The sequence below is a fragment of the Muscardinus avellanarius genome, assembly GCF_963383645.1.
Source record: "Muscardinus avellanarius genome assembly, chromosome: 4".
NCBI lineage: Eukaryota > Metazoa > Chordata > Mammalia > Rodentia > Gliridae > Muscardinus > Muscardinus avellanarius.
Window position 1 is genome coordinate 117,293,802 of NC_137789.1, and position 20,620 is coordinate 117,314,421.

The following is a 20,620-nucleotide window of genomic DNA, read 5'->3' on the forward strand; positions in this document are numbered from 1 at the left end:
ACACCCTAGCCCAGTTTCTTATTTTGAAGCAGGGTCTCACTAAGTTGCTTATATTGGTTTTGAACCTGTAATCCTCCTGTCTCAACACCCCAAGTACTGGGATTATAGGTGTGTACCATTATGTCCGGTTTAGAGGTTGTTCTTGGATACTCACTTTTCCCCTTCCTACTCTTTTACCATGACTGGGAAAGTTTTCTGCATTGTGCTTTCTTAATTTCTAAAAGTGTCTCCTTAGCCAGGCGTGGTGGTACACGCTTGTAATCCCAGTGCTTGGGAGGCTGAGACAGGAGGATTGCACAAGTTGGAAGCCAGCCTCAGCTACTCAGTGAGGCTCTCAGCAACTTAGTGAGACCCTGTTTCCAAATAAAGTATAAAATAGGTCTGGGGAAGCCGCTTGGGAGGCAGAGACAGGAGGATTGTCTCTGCCTCCCAAGCCACGCGCGCGCCAGCCACGCGCACTGGCTTAGGAGACCCTGTTTCCAAATAAAAATGTAAATAGGTCTGGGAGTGTAGCTCGGAGGTAGAAGGGCTTCCAGGAACCCCAGTACCACATTAAATAAATAAATAAATAAATAAATAAATAAATAAATAGGTCTGGGAATATAGCCTGGAGGTAGAAAAGCCCCTGGGTTATACCCCCAGTACCACACACACACACACACACACACACACACACACACAAGTGCCTCCTCAGCCTTTCCCATGAGGCAGGGTCTCTACACCCCAGGACTTGGCATGCCTTTCTGTTTCCGGGAACCCCATCTCAGAACGCCAAGGGCGCTTTCCAGTCACGGTGTCCACCTGTGGTCCTCTGATTCCATCATGAAGACATTGCCTAGTGACCTATGGATTGGGTGCCATGCCTAAGTCATATTCTGCTCTTGACACTTCTCCATTTTTGTATTGTTATTTAAAATACTCAGACCTAATTTTTGTAATCCAAGCATATGGGAGGCTGAGACAGGAGGATCGCTGTTCGTGGACAGCCTCAGCTACCTAGTGAGGCCCTTTGCAACCCTGTTTCAAAATAAAGAATAAAAAATAGGGCTGAGGGTATAGATTAGAGGTAAAAACACCCCTGGGTTTCATCCCTAGTACCACACACACACACACACACACACACACACAAAAAAAAAAAAGATAATTACTCAGACCAGAGTATTGGCCAGGGGACGATAGAAACACATGAAAAAAATTAAAAGCAGCTTTGTTGAGGCATAAAAGGTTTCTGGCTCCAGCTGACCACAGGTGACAGTTCAGTGAGATTTTAGTAAACTTAGCTTTGTAAGCATTCCTTCTCATTTTACAACATTTCCATTATCCCAAAAGATTTCAAAAAGTTGCATGCATTTGCAGCTGTTTCCAAACACTTGAGTGCCTGAGGCATTTCATTGGAGTGATTTTGTATTCAAACAACAGGACACTACTTTCACATGTGATGGCTGACCACTGTCAAAGATAAGGTGGAAGCCTGGCATCGCGCGTGGTGCACGCCTGTGATTCTAGTACTTGGGAGGCTGGGCGGGGAGGCTCGCCGGTTCGAGGACAGTCTCAGCAAGTAGTAAGACTCATCAACCTAGCGAGACCCTGTTTCCAATATAAAATAGGGCTGATAGTGTAGCCTGGAGATAGACTGCCCCTGGGTTCAATCTCCAGTGGCCCAGCCCCCAAAGAGAGGATTGTAGGGAAGGGATTTAAAAGTTACTCTGGGCTGACCAGTTTGTTTTTCTAAGTAGTTGCCTGTTAGCTTAGCTCCTCCTCCGCTGCAGTGTGCACCGCTAGCTTTCAGGCAGGTTCCTCGGGGACTGCTTCCTCACTGAGTCCATTCATAACGCAAGCCACCAGCACCCGCGAGTGTAGACTTGACTAGTCAGCTTCCTTCTTGCTGGACTCAGGCTGCCCGAAGCTGCCTTCCTCCGCCAGAACCAGCCCCGGGGCGTGGACCAGGAGCCCCGGTGCCACTGGTCAGGACCGGGCAGCTGGGCTCTGAGTCCCGCCAGCCGGGAGCCCCGTGCCCTTCGCCTATTCTCTCTGACCCCTCACTCCTCAGGGACTGGGACCAACGCTTGCTACATGGAGGACATGAGCAACATTGACCTCGTGGAGGGCGACGAGGGGCGCATGTGCATCAACACGGAGTGGGGGGCCTTCGGGGACGACGGCGCCCTGGAGGACATCCGCACCGAGTTTGACAGGGAGCTGGACCAGGGCTCGCTCAACCCGGGGAAGCAACTGTGAGTGCTTCGCCGGAACCTGGGCCTCCGGCTCACTCAGGAGCCAGTGTACCCGCGAGGCTCTCTGGCTGTGACGAGGCCTCCATCACAGTGAGTTTATAAGGCCAGGCTGGAGTTTCGATTTCATCTGACTGACCAGCAAATCGAAGTCAGGGAGATGGACTGATCCCCCAAGACCATAACCTCAATTCTAGTTTAGTCTATATTTCTGGATAAGGCACTGGAGGTGAGGCTGTGAGCCAGACCTCTAGGAGCGCGAGGGCAAGTGGCCCCAGGAGGTACCAGAGCAGGGGTGGGCGCAGCCGCAGGCCTCGCGGTGTTCCTAGGCTCCCCTCCCTGCTGTCTCAGAGGTCTGATGTCACAGCACCTGGCGGCCCAGGCAGGACCTTCCCGATCACACACCCTTCCTTCCTGGCCCCACGCCCTTCTCATCTGCAGAGTAAATATTTGCGTGTCTGCCTCTGCTCTTTACAGGCTGAGCACCTTGAAGGCGGGTGGTGCAGCTGATTTTCTTTTCCTTTCTACACGTAAAGTCTTAAACATTTATTTTTATTTGGGTTGTGGATTGAACCCAGAGGGAGTTCTACCTCTGAGCTACATCCCCTGCCCTATTTATTTATTTATTTATTTATTTATTTATTTATTTAGTGGTACTGGGGTTCCTGGAAGCCCTTCTACCTCCAGGCTACACTCCCAAACCTATTTTATACTTTTTATTTGGAAACAGGGTCTCGTAAGCCAGCGCAGCTAGCTTCGAACCTGCGCGATCCTCCTGTCTCCGCCTCCTAAGCGCAGGGATTACAAGTGTGCACCACCATGCCCGGCCCTATTTTATTTTAAAACAGAGTCTCACTAAGTCGCTGAGGGCCTTGCCAAGTTGCTAAGGCTGGCCTTGAACCTGTAATCCTCCTATTTCAGCCTCCCAAGTACAGAGATTATAGGCGTGCACCATCATGCACAGCTGAATCTTACACATTATTATGGCTTATTAAATGGAGGAGGCCCATGTACCTCATGAGTGAGTGTGAAGAAGAGAGAGAAAGAAGAAGGGGCTGAGGTCCCCACATCCCCTTCAAGGGCACACCCACAGTGACCAGAAGACCTTTCACTGGGCCCTACCTCTTAAATGTCCCAACATGGAGCCGGCATGGTGGAGAACACTTGTAATCCCAGTGCTTTGGGAGGCTGAGAGAGGAGGATTGCAGGTTCACAGTGAGTCTCAGCTACTTAGTGAGGCCCTCTGCAACTTAGTGAGACCTTGTTTCAAAATAAAGAATAAAAAACAAGCTGGGCATGGTGGCACACGCTTGCAATCCCGGCATTCTGGAAGCTGAGACAGAAAGGATCGTGATTCGCGGACAGCCTCAGCTACTACTTAGTGAGGCCCTTTGCAACTCAGTGAGACCCTGTTTCAAAATAAAGAATAAAAAAAAATAGGGCTGAGGGTACCTCTTGGAGGTAGAATGCCCCTGGGTTCCATCCCCAGTACCGCAAAATAAATAAATAAATAAATAAATAAATAAATAAATAAATAAAATTAAAAACCAGGGCTGTGAGTGTAGCTTGGAGGTAGAATGCCCCTGGGTCCCATCCCTAGTAACACACACACACTCTTCCCAAGAGCACCACAGAGGCTGAGCACCAAGCCTTTAACTCTTGGGCATTTGGGACAATCCAAATTCAAATTCCAGGAGCATCTTGCTCTTGTACAGAAGCTGGGTGTGGGAGTTGGAAGCACCTGAGTCAGGAGCTGGTGCGTCACGTGATGGTTGCATGGTCTTAGGAAGGTAGCTGGAATCTGCGGTGTTGAGCCTCGTACTCTCTCGGCCAGGGTGGCCGGAATGAAGATTCTTGGAGCCTGGCACTTTGTGAGCAGGAAGGACCTTTGATGTCCTCTGGCTGCGCCCTGTCCTGTCACAGGTAGGAGGGTGCAGCTCCTACAGGACTGTGCTCTCCCCCCAGGGCACATTGCACAGAGGCAGGCTGAGGCCTCCTGGTCCCAGAGCTCCTGCCCCGCACACTCTCCTGACCTTGACTGGAGACTCGGTCTTTGGGAACCGATGCTGAATAACCAAGGTGTAGCTTCCACTGACGCTCACCAAATTGCAGGTTCGAGAAGATGATCAGCGGCCTGTACCTGGGGGAGCTCGTCAGGCTCATCTTGCTAAAGATGGCCAAGGCCGGCCTCCTGTTTGGCGGTGCAAAGTCCTCCGCTCTCCACACGAAGGGCAAGATCGAAACGCAGCACGTGGCCGCCATGGAGAAGTGAGTTGCTGGCTGCTGCCCTTGCTCCTTGGCTCTGAGCGGGGCTGGTGGGCAGCGGGGGTGTGGTACGTTCAGGGGGCAGGACAGCAGCGGGGACTTTATCCTCCTCTTTGGGGAGGGCTTCAAGCCCTGCACAGCCCCGGACAGACTAGCCGTTTCTCTGTGACTTAGCTGCCACATTCTTGATAGTTTCATCAGCCAGGGACTTTGCTGTCACAGAGCTACCCTCTCTCCGTGTTTATTGCTCTTTCTCCCTAAAGTGGTGACTTGTAAATTTTGGGATCATCGACATCTTTGAGAATGTGATTCAAGTTCTAGATGCTTTCTCCCTAAAATCACATTTGTGCATAATTTTGCTCACAATACTGGGGCACCCTGGGACCCTTTAAAGCCCATGTATGGGATCCAGGTGAAGAACTGCCGTAGCCAGGGCCTTCTCCACCTTCCCCCAGCCGGGCCGGCTGTGGGCTTGGTGATCTGTGGTGCCACGCTCAGGGCCTGCAGTGCGGGGCTGGCTAGTGAAGGCAGCTGGCCCCAGTCACCTCGGGTCTTGCTCCTCAGGCTGAGAATCCCTGGCATTGCTCTGAGCTTTGTAATCAGTTTAGATTCTGAGCTCAGCTGAGGGACACTGATGCCCAGGTGTGGCTGCAGAGCTTGGCAGTGACAGTGTCTGCGAATGGATTGCATAGCACAGGGTAGTTAGAAGTGTGGGATTTAGCAGGGCATGGTGGTCCGTGCCTGTAATCCCAATACGTGAGAGGCTGAGGCAGGAGGATGGCAGGTTCATGGCCAGCCCCGGCAACTTAGCAAGACTCTTAGCAGCCCAGTGAGATCCTGTTTCAAAACAAAAAGTAGCAACAACAAAAGTGTTGGGAGTATAGTCTGGAGGTAGAATGCCCCCTGAGTTCAATCCCTAGTACCCTCCCGACACACACACACACACACACACATACACACACACACACGCATGTGTGGGCTCTAATCTACTTGAATTTAACTCTTGGCTCTAGCATTTATTTACTGTGTGACCAGGGGAAATTACTTACCCTCCCTGGTCCTTACATTTCTCATCTGTATAATTTGGTAGTAACAGTACTTCTCCCTAGGACATGAGTTAACACATATAAAATTCTTAGACAAGTTCCTGGCACATAGCCGGTGCTCTGTGAATAGTACCTGCTCTTATCAATGCTGACATCGCTATTGTTACAACTACATTACTGTGAACAAGGCTATTTATTTTTACAGTCCTGGGAGGTGGGGGACCCGGTTCTCCCAGGAGGATGTCCATGGCATAGAGGGCCCCTCGTTCCTGTCCCCTGGCCAGGCATAAAGAAGGCCTTGCTAATACAAGAGAGATCCTGGTGGATTTGGGCCTGGAGCCTTCAGAGGCCGACTGCATCGCTGTCCAGCATGTCTGTACCATCGTCTCCTTCCGCTCGGCCAATCTCTGTGCAGCAGCCCTGGCGGCCATCCTGACTCGCCTCCGGGAGAACAAGAAGGTGACGAGGCTCCGGACCACAGTGGGCATGGATGGCACGCTCTACAAGATACACCCCCAGTGAGTGGCACCTGCCAGCCTATACCCCACAAACAAGTCCCCCTGGAGCAGGGTCCCAGTGTTCTCTCTGTGCTATGCTGCTCATCTGGGCAGCTGGAACCAGCCACCTCATTATAGTTCTGAGGTTACAAGATGGGTGAATCAGAGCCACATTCATCTAGCTGGCTGGGCTGCTTTGGGGAACCACTCTTAAAGAAATAGTCTGCTGCCAGGCGTGGTAATCCCAACACTTGGGAGGCCGAGACAGGAGGATCTCAGATTCATGGCCAGCCTCAGCTACTTAGTGAGGCCCTCTACAACTTAGTGAGACTCTTTCAAAATAAAGAATAAGAAATAGGGCTGGGGGTGTAGCTCAGAGGTAGAATGCACACCTGTCAAATCCTAGTACTTAGGTTAAGACAGGAAGACTGCAGGTTTGAGGTCAACCTCACAACTTAGACCCTTAACAACTTAGTGAGATCATTTCAAAATTAAAACTAAAAAGGTCTGGGGATGTAGCTCGGAGGTTGAAATGCCCTTGGGTTCAATTTTTAGTACAAAAATAAAAGTCTGCCAACACCAATTGCTTGGTTTGGAAGGTTACATCCATCTATGTGTCTGCCCACTGCCCACCCATCCATGTATTCATCTATCCATCCATGTATCCATCCCTTCATCCATCTATCTATCATTAAAACCTACTATGTGGTAAGGCCAGAAAGAAAGATTTACCTAGTTATAGATGAGAAAAACAGGAATGGCAGAAGTTCCCTGGTGGGAAGGCCAGAGGAAATGAGAACTTCCCAAAAAGATGGAGAGTGACAGCCCATTTGGCTAGAAGAGGTGATACTGGAATTGAAGAGAAAGAAAATCCTTCCCAGCGGGGCGTGGTGGTGCACGCTTGTAATCCCAGCATTTGGGAGGCTGAGATAGGAGGATCACGGTTCACAGGCAGCCTCAGCTACTTAGTGAGGCCCTTGGCAACTCAGTGAGACCCTGTTTCAAAATAATAAAAAATATATAGGGCTGAAGGTATAGCTCGGAGGTAGAATGCCCCTGGGTTCCATCCCCATATAAAAAGTATATATTAGCTGATCAAATAAGCCCTTCCCTGAGCCCCCCAGCTGTCCCTCCCACTGCCTGAGATGTCCTAGTCACACCCCCCCCCACATAACAACTCTGCCCTCCCCACCACCCAACAAATGAAGAGGCAACTCATTCCTCACTCTACCTGGTCCTTCCCATAGGCCGGGCCTGGCCCTTTATGACTGTCTAATATTTTGCTCTCATCCTTACCTTCAGGTACCCCAAACGCCTGCACAAGGTGGTGAGGAAACTGGTCCCCAACTGCGATGTCCGCTTCCTGCTGTCAGAGAGCGGCAGCACCAAGGGGGCCGCCATGGTGACCGCGGTGGCCTCGCGCGTGCAGGCCCAGCGGAAGCAGATCGACGCGGTGCTGGCTCTGCTGCGGCTCACCCGGGAGCAGCTTGTGGCGGTGCAGGGAAGGATGCGGGCGGAGCTGGAGTACGGGCTGAAGAAGGAGACCCACACGCTGGCCACGGTCAAGATGCTGCCCACTTACGTCTACGGGATGCCTGACGGCACAGGTGGGCGGCACAGCCCTCCGCTCTGAGGGCCGCCAGAGCGCTGTCAAAACTTGAAATCCAGGGAGGTGCCCGGCTTTTAGAGCCTTGGGGGAGGAGGGAGAAGGCCAGGCCTCCTCCTGAACCCACGTGCCTTCATTAACCTGTGTGTGCGTGTACGTGCGTGTCTGCATGTGTGGTGAGAAGCAGATGGCCCCACTGTGAGCAGACCGAAGGCCAAGCTCCTCCCTGAGCTTCCTGCTGGATGCTCGGGCTGGTCCGGCTGCTCGTCCTGCCCAGCTCCTCCCGTGCCGTTCTCATCCAGGGCTTGGATTCCTTCTTCCCTCTTCTCATCTAGTTCTGCCCAGACTTTACCAGCTCTTCATCCTGCTCCTACTCCTCTGGCTCAGCTCAGAGAAATCACCAAATAGTACCGTCAGTGATTTATTTTTTTACGTATTGGGAATTGAATCCAGGGACATTCTTCCTTTGAGTTATACCCCAGACCTTTATTTTTTATTTTTTCATTTGAGGTACTGGAGATGGAACCCAGGGCATTCTACCTCCGAGCTACACCCCAGCCCTATTTTTTTTTTTTATTCTTTTTTTTTGAAACAGGGTCTCACTGAGTTGCAAAGGGCCTCCCTAAGTAGCTGAGGCTGTCTGGGAGCTGCGATCCTCCTGTCTCAGCCTTCCGAATGAATGCTGAGAGTACAACTGTGCGCCACCACGCCCAGCTTCTCCCAGACCTTTTAAAAAAATCTTAAAAAAATTTTTTTTTCTTGTTGTATGGGGATGGAACCCAGGAGCATTGTACCTCCGATCTACACTCTAGCCCTATTTTTTTAGTCTTATCATTTCTGAAACAGGGTCTCACTGAGTTGTGAAGGGCCTCACTAAGTAGCTGAGGCAATCCACTGACTGTGATCCTCCAGTCTCTGCTTCCCAAATGCTGGGATTACAGGTGTGCGCCACCATTCCTGGCTTTTTTTTTTTTTTTTAATTTTGAAACATAGTCTTGTTAAGTTGTGCTGTGTCATGGTAAATTAATGAGGATGGCTTCAATCTGTCCCAGCCTCCCAAGTACTGGGATTGCAGGCATGCACCATCATGCCCAACCAGTCATCCCCCCCTTTTTTTTGGTATTTGGGATTGAACCCAGGGGCATTCTGCTTCTGAGCTATACCCCTAACTCTATTTTATATTGAAACAGGGTCTCACTAAGTTGTGGAGGGCCTCACTAAATAGCTGAGCCTGTCCACGAACCGCAATCCTATTGTTTCAGCCTCCTAAGCACTATTATAGGAGTTATATTTTAATTACTATTATAGGAATTATAGGAGTCTACCACCATGCCTGGATCTATCAATTTTTTATTTTTATTTTATTTTTGCATTGACCCAGGGGCATTCTACCTCTGAGTTACACCTCCAACCCTATTTTTTATTCTTAATTTTGAAACAGGGTCTTACTAAGTTGTAGAGGACCTCACTAAGTAGCTGAGGCTGGCTGTGAACCTAGAATCTTCCTGCCTCAGCCTCCCAAATACTGGCATTACAAGTGTACGTCACCATGCCCAGCTCCATCAGTTTTTTATATTTATTTATTTATTTATTTTTGGTGGTACTGGGGTTCCTGGAAACCCTTCTACCTCTGGGCTACATTCCCAGACACCTATTTTTTTTATATTTTTATTTGGAAACAGGGTCTCTTAAGCCAGCGAGGTTGGCTTTGGACCTGTGTGTTCCTCCTGTCTCCGCCTCCCAAGCATGGATTACAAGCCTGTACTACCACGCCCGGCTTTATTTATTTATTTATTTTTTGCTGGTCTGGGGATGGAACCCAGGGGCATTCGGCCTCCGAGATACACCCCCAGCCCTATTTGTTATTCTTTATTTTGAAACATGGTCTCACTGAGTTGCAGAGGGCCTCACTAAGTAGCTGAAGCTGGCTGCCAACCTGGGTCCTCCTGATACAGCCTCCCGAATGCTGGGATTACAAATGCTGTGCCACCATGCCCTGCTCTCCATTAGTTTTTTAGTTGAATTATTTTACCTTTTTAAATCTCAAGAACCTCTTCTGGAAATAATGACCTTTATGAAATTCTTCGTATCTTATAATTTGCTTTTGAACCTTTCCTTTTGTTTTATCTCCACAACCACTTCATAAGTTACCTAAAGGGGGAATATTTCCTGATTCACGGATGCCCTGAGACTTGGGCTAAATGACCTATTACAAGCTTTGCATCTCTTTGGATCTTTTTTAGAGCCCGAGTCTTTGGGTTTGCAGGGCACAAAAGCAAATAGAGCAGTAAAAGAAATTTAATCTTTCATTCCTCCATCTCCTCCATCCTCTGCCTTGGTTCCTCGAGGCTCCACTAGGCACCTCCATGTCAGGCCTGCGGGGCCAGCGATAGAGCCGCGGGGCAGCCCCCTGCCCCGCGTGGGGCGCACAGCCTTGTGGGCTGGCAGACGATGCACTAGCAAATGTCACACCATCAGGTCAGGACAGATGCTGTGGAGCAAGCTAGAGCAGGATAAGGAGCAGAGAGAGAGCTAGGAGCGATCCTTTGGCAAATTCAAGGAACAGCAGGAAGACCCGTGCGGTTAGAAAGAGTGGGCGAGGCTCAGAGCAAGGAGAGAGGTTCTGGGCCGTGGACTCCGATGCCCGAGGTGGCAGAGAAGCCAGAGGCGCTGCTTGAGGGCCTGTGCGGCGCTGTGGAGAGAGGACCTGATGTGCTTCCCTCTCAGCCAGGTTAGGGATCAGGGGAGGGGAGAGGGGCAAGAAGACTCAGCTGCTGCTTATGGTGAGGGCTCCCCGAGGCTGCACAGACAGGGTGGGAACACCTTCCGGAGTCCGTTGTGGTCAGGACATCCTGGCCCGGATTCGAGCCCCCGTGAGCGCCTGTTTCAGCATGTCCTGTGCCTAGAATGCAGTGTGAGGTGCATGGACTTCCTAACAGGCCATTGGGCCATGGAGTTAGAGCTGAAAGGGTCCTCGCTCTACAAATGTGAGAAGGTGAGTTCTGGCCTCTCTTCCTCAAGATGGAAAGCTCTTTTGCAGAACTGTCAGGTCCCTCGTCTTCAGCCCAGGGCTCTTTTCATAGCACCTCGGTGGTGGTGGTGTGAGTGGTACCTGGGGCTTTGCTGCAGACTCAAGGTGCCTGCCAGGGCCCTGGTGTCCTCTAGTCTGAAGGCCCAGGAGGCTAGGCTCCAGGTCTGCTGGGCTCGGCATCTCCTCTTCCTCCCCATACTACCTGGACGTGAGTCCCTGCTGCACGTGGACTGGTGGAACCCAGCCTTTACTTTCTCCACCACAGAGAAAGGAAAGTTCCTGGCCCTGGATCTGGGGGGAACTAACTTCCGAGTTCTGCTGGTGAAGATCAGAAGAGGACGGAGGTCGGTGCGAATGTACAACAAGATCTTTGCCATCCCCCTGGAGATCATGCAGGGCACGGGTGAGGAGGTGAGTGTGGGTGGGGCTGTGCGGGGCACCGGCCCCCACTCTGGCTGAAATGAGCGCTGCTCCCTCCCCGCAGCTGTTTGACCACATCGTGCAGTGCATCGCTGACTTCCTGGACTACATGGGCCTTAAGGGAGCCCGGCTGCCGCTGGGCTTCACCTTCTCCTTCCCCTGCAGACAGGCGAACATCGACAAGGTGAGACAGGCCCGCCAGGCTCCCTGCTTATCCCAGGCCCTCCTCCACCCAGGCATATCAACCGCCGCTGAGTTACTGTTCACTTGATGTCGGGGCACAGGCTCAGGGCCGCTGGGAACAGATGGTAGACCATTCTAAACATTACGGGTTTTTTTTAAATTCTCAAATCCGGGATCCAAGATTTATTACCTGTGTGACTTTGGGCAAGTTCTATAACCTCTCTGTATCTTGGTTTTCTTATCTGAAAAATGAGGATAAATATCCGGGCATGATTGCGCACACTTGTAATCTCAGTACTTGGGAGGCTGAGACAGGTGGATCGCAGGTTCTCGGCCAGCCTCAGCACTTTGTGAGGCCCTGTGCGACTTAGTGAGACCCAGTTTCCAAATAAAAAAGAAAAATAGTGTTGGGAGTGTAGTTCAGAGGTAGAATGCCTCTGGGTTCAATCTCCAATACTATACACACAAGAGAAGAGAACAAAAATAGCACTTATTTGTATGTTTTGTGGATTTAAAAATTTCTGTGTAATCATGTTCGAGGCATATTTTCTCAGTGAACGAATGTAGACGATCCATATTAAGAAAATGCATTGAGAAAAAGCCACCAAATTGAAGTAGTTCATACATAATATGAATTAATCAATCAATCAATTAATTAATGGTACTAGGGGTTGAACTCAGAGATCTCTGAGCTACACTTCCAGCACTTTATTTATCTATTTATTTGTTTGTTCATTTATTTATTTATTTATGGAACTGGAGATTGAATTTATTTATTGAACTGGAGAATAAAGATTATTCTTTATTTTGAAAAAAGGTCTCACTAAGCTGTGGAGGGCCTTGCTAAGTAGCTGAGGCTGGCTTCGCATCTGCAGCCCTCTTACCTCAGCCTCCCAAATACTGGGATTACAAGTACACCTGGCTTACTTTTATTTTGAAACAGGGTCTGACTAGGTTGATGAGAGTCTCAGTACTTGCTGAGGCTGTCCTCAAACCTGTGATCCTCCTGCACTGCACCCAGCTTGAATTTTTTTATTTAAAAACATACATAAGCCGGGCGTGGTGGCGCACGCTTGAAATCCCAGCACTTGGGAGGCTGAGACAGGAGGATCACACAGGTTCAAAGCCAGCCTCAGCTACTTAGTGAGGCTCTCAGCAACTTAGTGAGACCCTGTTTCCAAATAAAAATATAAAAAATAGGCCTGGAAGTATAGCCCGGAGGTAGAAAGCCTCTGGGTTTCATCCCAGTACCACCAAAAAAACAAAACAAAACAAAACAAAACAAAAAACAAACAAACAAACAAAAAACATAAGAGCCAGGTGTGTTAGTGCACACTTGTAATCCCAGTACTTGGAAAGCTGAGACAGGAGGATCACAGTTTTGAGGACAGCTTCAGCAATTAGTGAGACTCTCATTAACCTAGAATGATACTGTTTCAAAATAAAAATAAAAAATAGTGCATTCTACCTCTGAATTCAATTCCCAGTAACAAAAAACAAAACAAAATGAATAAAAATGCACATAAGCAAAGAATAAAAGGTCTGGAAGGGTTTCTCTCAGACTGATAGTAGAGGTTACTTCCCAGGCTGGCAGATGGGAGTTAAAGGGAAATTCATCCTCATCAGTAACATTTTATTTTTTGGGGGTACTAGCTACAACCCAACCTTATTTTTTAAAAATTCATTTGGCCGGGCGTGGTGGCGCATGCTTGTAATCTCAGCGCTTGGGAGGCTGAGACAGGAGGATCGCACAGGTTCAAAGCCAGCCGCAGCTACTTAGTGAGGCTCTCAGCAACTTAGTGAGACCCTGTTTCCAAATAAGGTATAAAATAAGTCTAGGAGTATAGCCCGGAGGTACAAAAGCCCCTGGGTTCCACTCCTAGTACCACAAAAAATAATTTTATTTGGAAACAAAGAGTCTCAGTGGGTTGATGAGAATCTCATTGCTTGCTGAGGCTGTCCTCGGACCTGAGATCCTCCTGTTTCAGCTTCTCAAGTACTGGGATTACAGGCATGTGTCTATGTTCTAAGTTTTTACAAAACCATTGCATTTCTGTGTCACTGCTGATGTTAAAAATTAGTATGTCATGGGGGAGAGGAGCCACATGCAGCTGTCCACGGTCTTGAGCGATTGTGGGCCCCAGGCTGCAGCTGTGCTCCTGACCAGAGCTCCCAGGGCCTCTTTCTCTCAGCAGTGCTGACAATTCAGGGGGGGCAGCTGCAAGCAACGCCACCAATGGCTGGGAGAAGAAATGAAGACTAAAATATAATTTTTGTGTAATTGCAACTTAAAAGAAAGAGATTTTTCAGTTGGGATGACTAACTGTCTACATATATCAAACAGGAAAGGAACAAGGGGGCCGATTTCACAAGGACTGGGCCTTGCTGGCTGAGGGCCAAAGGGTGAGGTGGCTTGTGGTCACAGGGTGAGGTACTGCTGCCAGGTATGCCGGCCACCTCTCCTTCCCAAGGCCCCTCCTCACCCAGACATCCCAGCTCTGCCAGCTTTGTAGGCCATGGAACTGGGGCTGGACCAACCCTTGCGTCAGGCTAACAGTGCAGCCTTGCAGCTGGTCAAGGTGGTGCACACCTGCAATCCCAGTACTTGGGAAGCTGAGACAGGAGGGTTGTATGTTCAAGGCCAGCCTAGGCAACTTACCTGCTTCAAAACAGAAAACAGGAAAATGGGGCTGGGAATGTAGCTCAGAGGTAGAATGCCTCCGGGTTCAATCCCCAGTATAAAAATACTAAAATACTACTTTCTCGGTATTATAAAACATTATACATGTTAATTTTCAAAAAGTTAGAAAATATAGACAAAAAAAAGGCACTTGTAGTCTAGCACTCACAGACTGCAAGTCTGTGAGTTGGTGTATAAATTGCTCCAGACCTTTTTCCATGTAATTAAAAATAATAATTCACAGTGGGTAAATGGTGGTGTATGCCTATAATCCCAGTCCTTCCTTGTGAGGCTCAGACAGGAGGGTCACAGGTTCAAAGCCAGATTCAGCAATTTAGCAAGGTCCTCAGCAATATATCAAGATTGTTTCCAAATAATAAATAAAATAGGGCTGAGGGTGTATCTCAGAGGTAAAATACCCCTGGGTTCAATCCCCAGCAACACACACACACACACACACACACACACACACACACACACACACTTCACTGTTTTTTTTTTAAATAAATTTTCACCGAATAGTTTACAATGAACATTTTCCTCTAACATGCAATGTTCTCCTATGACATAATTTTTTATGGTGATATATTTTTTTGTGTGTATATGTGTGGTACTGGGAATTGAACCCAGGGACATTCTACCTCTGAGCTACATCCCCAGCCCTTTTTAATTTTTTGTTTGAAAACAAGGTTTCAGTAGGTTGCTGAGATTCTTAAGTTACTAAGGCTGTTCTAGAACTTGTGATCCTCTTGTCTCAGCCTCCCAAGTACTGAGATTGCAGGCATGCACTATCATGCCTGGCGACATTTTGTATATTGATGTATAAGATGAATAAGTCTCTCTCTCTCTCTTTTTTTTTTTTTTGGTGGTACTGGGGGCTCTACCCAGAGGCTTTCTACCTCGGGGTTATACTCCCAGACCTATTTTATACTTTATTTGGAAACAGGGTCTCACTAAGTTGCTGAGAGCCTCACTCAGTAGATGAGGCTGGCTTTGAACCTGTGTGATCCTCCTGTCTCAGCCTCCCAAGTGCTGGGATTACAAGAGTGCGCCACCACACCAGACCTGCTAATAGGTCTCTTTGGTGTTGTTGGATTGACGGGATGCCTCTGGCTTCTTGCTGTGGAACAAAGCTTTGAGAAACATTTTACAACTTTACCTTTGATGACATCTCAGTCTGTCCGAGGCTACATTAGAAGTTGGACTGCTCTGATCCCAGACTTTGATTCTGTGTAGTCATGGCAGGGAACATGGCCGGCCCTTGAAGAGTATGAATTGCTGCAGTGATTGCACTCAGCAATGGACAGGTCTGCATCCTGCTCAGTGATATCTCTGTGCCACGTTAGGGCTGCAGAGGTAGAAACAGGCAGAAGCACTTGCACTCGCAACTGGCAACCAAACCTAGTACCTGTGTCTATTAGCGCTGAGTGCCCGTGTCTTAACCAGCAGCCAAACTTACTGCCTGTGTCTGTCAGATGGTGGGGTTGCGCAGTGGTTCTCATGAACGATTGCTCAAACGGTTTCCCCTCCTTCCTTTCAGGGAACACTCATAGGGTGGACCAAAGGCTTCAAGGCCACCGACTGTGAAGGGGAGGACGTGGTGGACATGCTCAGGGAAGCCATCAAGAGGAGGAATGTAGGCTATGGTGTTGAGGCTCCTGCCTGCCACTGCCCCTTCCCTGGCCCCTCTGCTCTGCCATCTTGGCCCAGTCCCTGTGACTAAGGCCTCTGTCCACCCTGCTGATGTGCCTCTGCACCCACGCTTTCTGTTTCCAGTAGAGCTGCTTCCTTTGCAGGAGTTTGACCTGGACATAGTGGCAGTCGTGAATGATACGGTGGGGACCATGATGACCTGTGGCTATGAAGATCCTGATTGTGAGATTGGCCTGATTGCGGGTAGGTGACCGTGCACAGCCCACTGGCCTAATCCCATCTCATCCCTGAGGTTCCCTGAACATAGTGAGGGTGTGTTTGTGTGTGTGTGTGGGGGGGGGTGTAAGCATTGTACCGTGACTCAGAGGCTCTGTTCAAAGCAGAGGTGAAAGTGAGCCAAGCCTGGTGGCATAGGCCTGTAATCCAGGGAGGCCGAGACAGGAGGATTGTGGTTCACAGATGGCCTCAGCTACTTAGTGAGACCCTGCTTCAAAATAAAGAATAAAATATTGGGCTGGGGTTGGGTGTGGTGGCATAAGCTTGTAATCCCAGCATGTGGGAGGCTGAGACAGGAGGATGGTGGTCACAGACGGCCTCAGCTACTTAGTGAGGCCCTCTGCAACTCAGTGAGACCCTGTTTCAAAATAAAGAATAAAAATTCAGGCTGGGGGTGTAGCTCAAAAGTAGAATACCCCTGGGTTCAATTCCCAGCACCAAAAATAAATAAATAAATAAATAAATAAATAAATAAATAAATAAATATAAAAAATAAATGAAAAAGTCTGGAGGTGAAGCTCAGTGTTGTAGTATTCCTGGGTTCAATCCTCAGAACCTCTCACTACCTCACATACGTACAACTGAGATTCCAGGTGGTCTATTTACTAAATCTCTATTTAGTCTCTTCTTCAGTTAAGGGTTTTGAGCCACAGTCATTCATTTTGTTGAGGAAGGAGATGATGCAGAAATAAGAAATTTTCACCGCGTGTGTGTGTGTGTGTGTGTGTGTGTGTGTGTGTGAGATACTGGGAATTAAGCCAGAGGCATTCAACCTCCTAACTACATCCCTAGACTGATTTTATTTCTTACTTGGAAACAGACTCTCCCTAGGTTACTAAGAGCCTCACTAAATCGCTGAGGCTGTCCTTAAACCTGTGATCCTCCTGTCTTGTCTTCCCAAGTATTAGAACTATAAGCCTGGCTGAAAGAAATGATTTTCAAATTGTGCTCTTGGACAGCCTCTGTTGGGAAGAGGCAGACACTGTTGCATTATGTAGGCCTGGGCCAAGGGAGCTAGGTTTTCACTCTGACAAAGTGCACCTCCTCTGCTCTCTGGATTCTTCTGGCTCTCAGGGTACACAGAAAGGGGAAGAGTTGGAGAGAAACTGAGAAGGGAAAGGAATGGTTTCAGGTGATACAAACATTTTTAAGGGCCTTTGGAAAAAGTCTGGCAGTGATTACGGTCAAAGGTGGGTTCTACAGAAATGACTCTTTCTATGCCGGGCGTGGTGGAGCACGCTTGTAATCCCCGCGCTTGGGAGGCAGAGACAGGAGGATCGCGCTGGTTCAGAGCCAGCCTCGCTGGTTTAAGAGACCCTGTTTCCACATAAAGTTAAAAACTAGGTCTGGGAGTGTAGCCCGGAGGTAGAAGGGCTTCCAGGAACCCCAGTACCACCAAAAAAAAAAAAAAAAAAAAAAGAAATGACTCTTTCTAGGAGGTTGAGGGACAGGTGGGATTTGAACTGGTGGAGATGAGGACAAGGGGAACTCCAGGTGACAGACATAGCAAGAGCAGTGTCAGAGCCCAAGGAAGTTGCTCCCGTGGTCGTCGGGGCATCCTGAGTATGAGCGGTCAGTGGAACAAGGTGATAGAGCTCTCCTAAATACCTGCAGAGCCAGGTGGAGGCCTCGCTTCACACAGGCTCTTACCCACCCCGTGAGCATGGCAGGCTGCCGTTCTACCTGACTTGAGTGTCCTTGCCCATGGGAGGGGCTGAGCAGCGAGGTCTGTTTGATTGGCTGTAATAGCTGCCTGGTCTACTGTGTTGAGAACAGTTCTGAGACCAAGTCAAGGGTAAGGGAGGAAAGTGTGGCTCCCAGATATAAATGGTTTACTTATCCAAGGGTAGCTGATCCTTTGAGGCCCCTTGCAGCTCTGACTGCCAAGTCTATGACTTTTGGAAGCTCTGTGAGCTTCTGGCTTAGGAATGATGATCATAAAGAAGAGAGCAGGTGCCATTTATCCAACACTTACCATGCGGAGAGAACCCATGAACATCACCTCAGTTTTCCCACAGAGCAGGCAGTATTTCCCTTTTAGAAATGAGAACTGAGCCTGTGGGAGACGAGGCACTTGCGCAAGGCCGGCGGGCTGTGCGTGGAGCCCCGGCCACGCCCAGCTGTACCCTTCCTCGCCGCCCTCCTCTGCCTCGCCAAGACCCAGGGTTCTTTGAGGACTGAAGTTCCTCTGTCATTCCTTCCAGGGACGGGCAGCAACATGTGCTACATGGAGGAGATGAGGAACATCGAGCTGGTGGACGGGGTCGAAGGGAAGATGTGCATCAACACAGAGTGGGGAGGATTTGGGGATAACGGCTGCATAGATGACATCCGGACCCAGTACGACAAGGAGGTGGACGAGGGCTCCTTGAATCCCGGCAAACAGAGGTGAAGAGGATGGATGTGCACATGGATGTGGGTGTGCAGTGAGCAACTTAGCCAGATCCCAGGGTGGAGCGCTGTTTTCATCTTGTGTATTTATTACAGTTCTGCATCTGAGCCAGATGTGGTGATGCACACCTGTAATCCTCATACTTGGGGGTCTGAGACAGGAGGATCCCATGTTTGAGGACAGCCTTAGCAAGTATTGAGATACTCATCAACCTAGGAAGACCCTGTTTCAAAATAAAAATAAAATAGGGCTAGGGGTTTAGCTCAGAAGTAGAATGCCCTTGGGTTCAATCCCCAGTACCATACAAAAATAAAAAGGCTGGTGGGGAATAGCTTGGAGGTATAATACCTTTGGGTTCAATCCTTAGTACCACACACAAAAAGAAAGAAAGAAAGAAAGAAAGAAAGAAAGAAAGAAAGAAAACAAAGAAAGAAAGAAAACAAAGAAAGAAAGAAGGAAAGAAAGAAAGAAAGAAAGAAAGAAAGAGAGAAGGAAAAGACTCAGAACCAAGTGTGATAGTATACACCTGTAATTCCAGTATTTGGAGGACAGAGACAGGAGGATTGCAGGTTCAAGGCCAGCTCCAACAATTTAGCAAGGCCCTCAGCAACCTAACGAGACCCTGTTTCAAAATAAAACATAAAAAGAGCAGGGAGTGTAGCTTAAGGTAGAATTTCTCTGAGTTTTGTACTTTTATCCTTGGTAAAACACACACACACACACACACACTCATATTCTCTCTCTCTCTCTCTTTCTCTCTCTCTCTCTCTCTCTCTCACTCTCACTCTCACTCTCACTCTCACTCTCACTCTCTCATATCCTAACATAAAATAAGGGAGATAAGATTTGTGGTGACTGGCAGTATGCATGTTGGGAAGTTGGCCGGGGGAACTATGATGGGGCCCGGGCTGTGGACACCTTGGTGCCTGCTGGGCTGAGTGTGCTGTTTAGGAAGAGGGCGGCGAGGCCTAGAGCGCCTGTGGCCCTTTGTCTTTCTTGCCCTAGTCTTTGTCACTGGAAGGTCAGCTGAACCAAAAATTGCTCTCCCCCTAAAAAAAAAAAAAAAAAAAAGAAAGGAAAAAAGAAAGAAGTCAAGAAAGGGACATTTGGGGTGAGGATGTGGTTTGGCAGTAGAGTGTTTGCCAGTGTTGATGATGCTCTGGGTTCACTCTCCAGTCCAGTGCTGCAAACACAACAAAACATAACAGGACCTTATCTCTGAATCCTGAGAGGGGCATCTGAGTATCACGATTCATCACAAAGCTTAGCTTTGTGTTTGTATCCACTGGAGGCTCATGTTTTTGGACTGAGAATTTAAGGAGCAAGACACTTGAATTTGCCTAGCAGTCACCATTATTTTTCTGTCCTGGTGTTGATCTCTTCGACTGATGAGCTCTTTAACAGTTTAGAGAACACAACCCAGCTCCTGAGACCCCGGCGCCCGCAAAGCACTCACCTCTGCAGGCTGGGGGAGTCCGGCCCTGCCTCCCTGTGGATCTTGTGGAATCCCCCTTCCATCGTTGGGCGGAGTGCCTGCCTTCTCTGGGCCTGGCTGTGTACAAAGCCCCCTTCCCTCTTGCTGTTTGCCTCATGGAGCGCATGGCCTGGTAGCAAAGGGAAAAGGAACGGATGTTTTCTGAGCACTCCTGGTGTTTGCAGGTAGCTTAAGCTTTATCTCACAGAGGAGCAGAGGAGCAGAATGTCTAGTGGAATAGAAGTCTTCAGATGCAAAGCCAAGGAGAACCTCTGCTAGAACAGATTTGCAGCAAAGCCAGAGAGAATCAGCTTTGAGGCTAGGAATGGAGCCCACTCTCTGTGCACCAGATGCCTGCCTCCCACGAGTCCTGTGGGGCCCTGCTCTGCTCCCTGTTTTGGAGATGGCAGCCCACAGTGCTCTCATGGCGCAGTCCAGTGTGGGAGAGCTGGGGGCTGGCTTCTGGTCGAGGAGGCTCGGAAGCTGGTTTCTCATGCTGGCTGTTGCGTGTTGCATTTCTCTGGGCTGCGGCTAGAGAGGGCCTCACTTGTCTGAACCACCGGCTGCGGATGCCAGCGAGTGGCATGCCTCCCACACACAGACCGGGGTCCTTTTTGAAAACCACTTGCCAGTGCCTGATGCTTTTCCTCCTTCATCAAATTTGTTCCTCTTCCCCAAACAGATACGAAAAAATGACCAGTGGGATGTACCTGGGGGAGATCGTGCGCCAGATCTTGATCGACCTGACCAAGCATGGTCTCCTCTTTCGAGGGCAGATTTCAGAGCGTCTCCGGACCAGGGGCATCTTCGAAACCAAGTTCCTGTCCCAGATCGAAAGGTGATGTGTGATCAAGTTTGCCTGTGTG

General features: G+C 49.1%; 1 protein-coding gene across 1 annotated transcript in view; it reads left to right on the forward strand.

Annotated features, from left to right (window-relative positions):
* HKDC1 (hexokinase domain containing 1) overlaps window positions 1-20,620 on the forward strand; it is a gene marked incomplete at both ends in the record, with an annotated part of 52,057 nt that overhangs the window by 21,733 nt on the left and 9,704 nt on the right. The window contains 10 exons of the mRNA XM_080693890.1: window positions 2,051-2,234; window positions 4,344-4,499; window positions 5,827-6,060; window positions 7,342-7,646; window positions 10,942-11,087; window positions 11,161-11,280; window positions 15,500-15,595; window positions 15,756-15,855; window positions 18,093-18,276; window positions 20,437-20,592. Of these exons, the coding sequence (XP_080550016.1) occupies window positions 2,051-2,234; window positions 4,344-4,499; window positions 5,827-6,060; window positions 7,342-7,646; window positions 10,942-11,087; window positions 11,161-11,280; window positions 15,500-15,595; window positions 15,756-15,855; window positions 18,093-18,276; window positions 20,437-20,592 (1,681 nt within the window). The remainder of the gene's footprint in view (window positions 1-2,050; window positions 2,235-4,343; window positions 4,500-5,826; window positions 6,061-7,341; window positions 7,647-10,941; window positions 11,088-11,160; window positions 11,281-15,499; window positions 15,596-15,755; window positions 15,856-18,092; window positions 18,277-20,436; window positions 20,593-20,620) is intronic.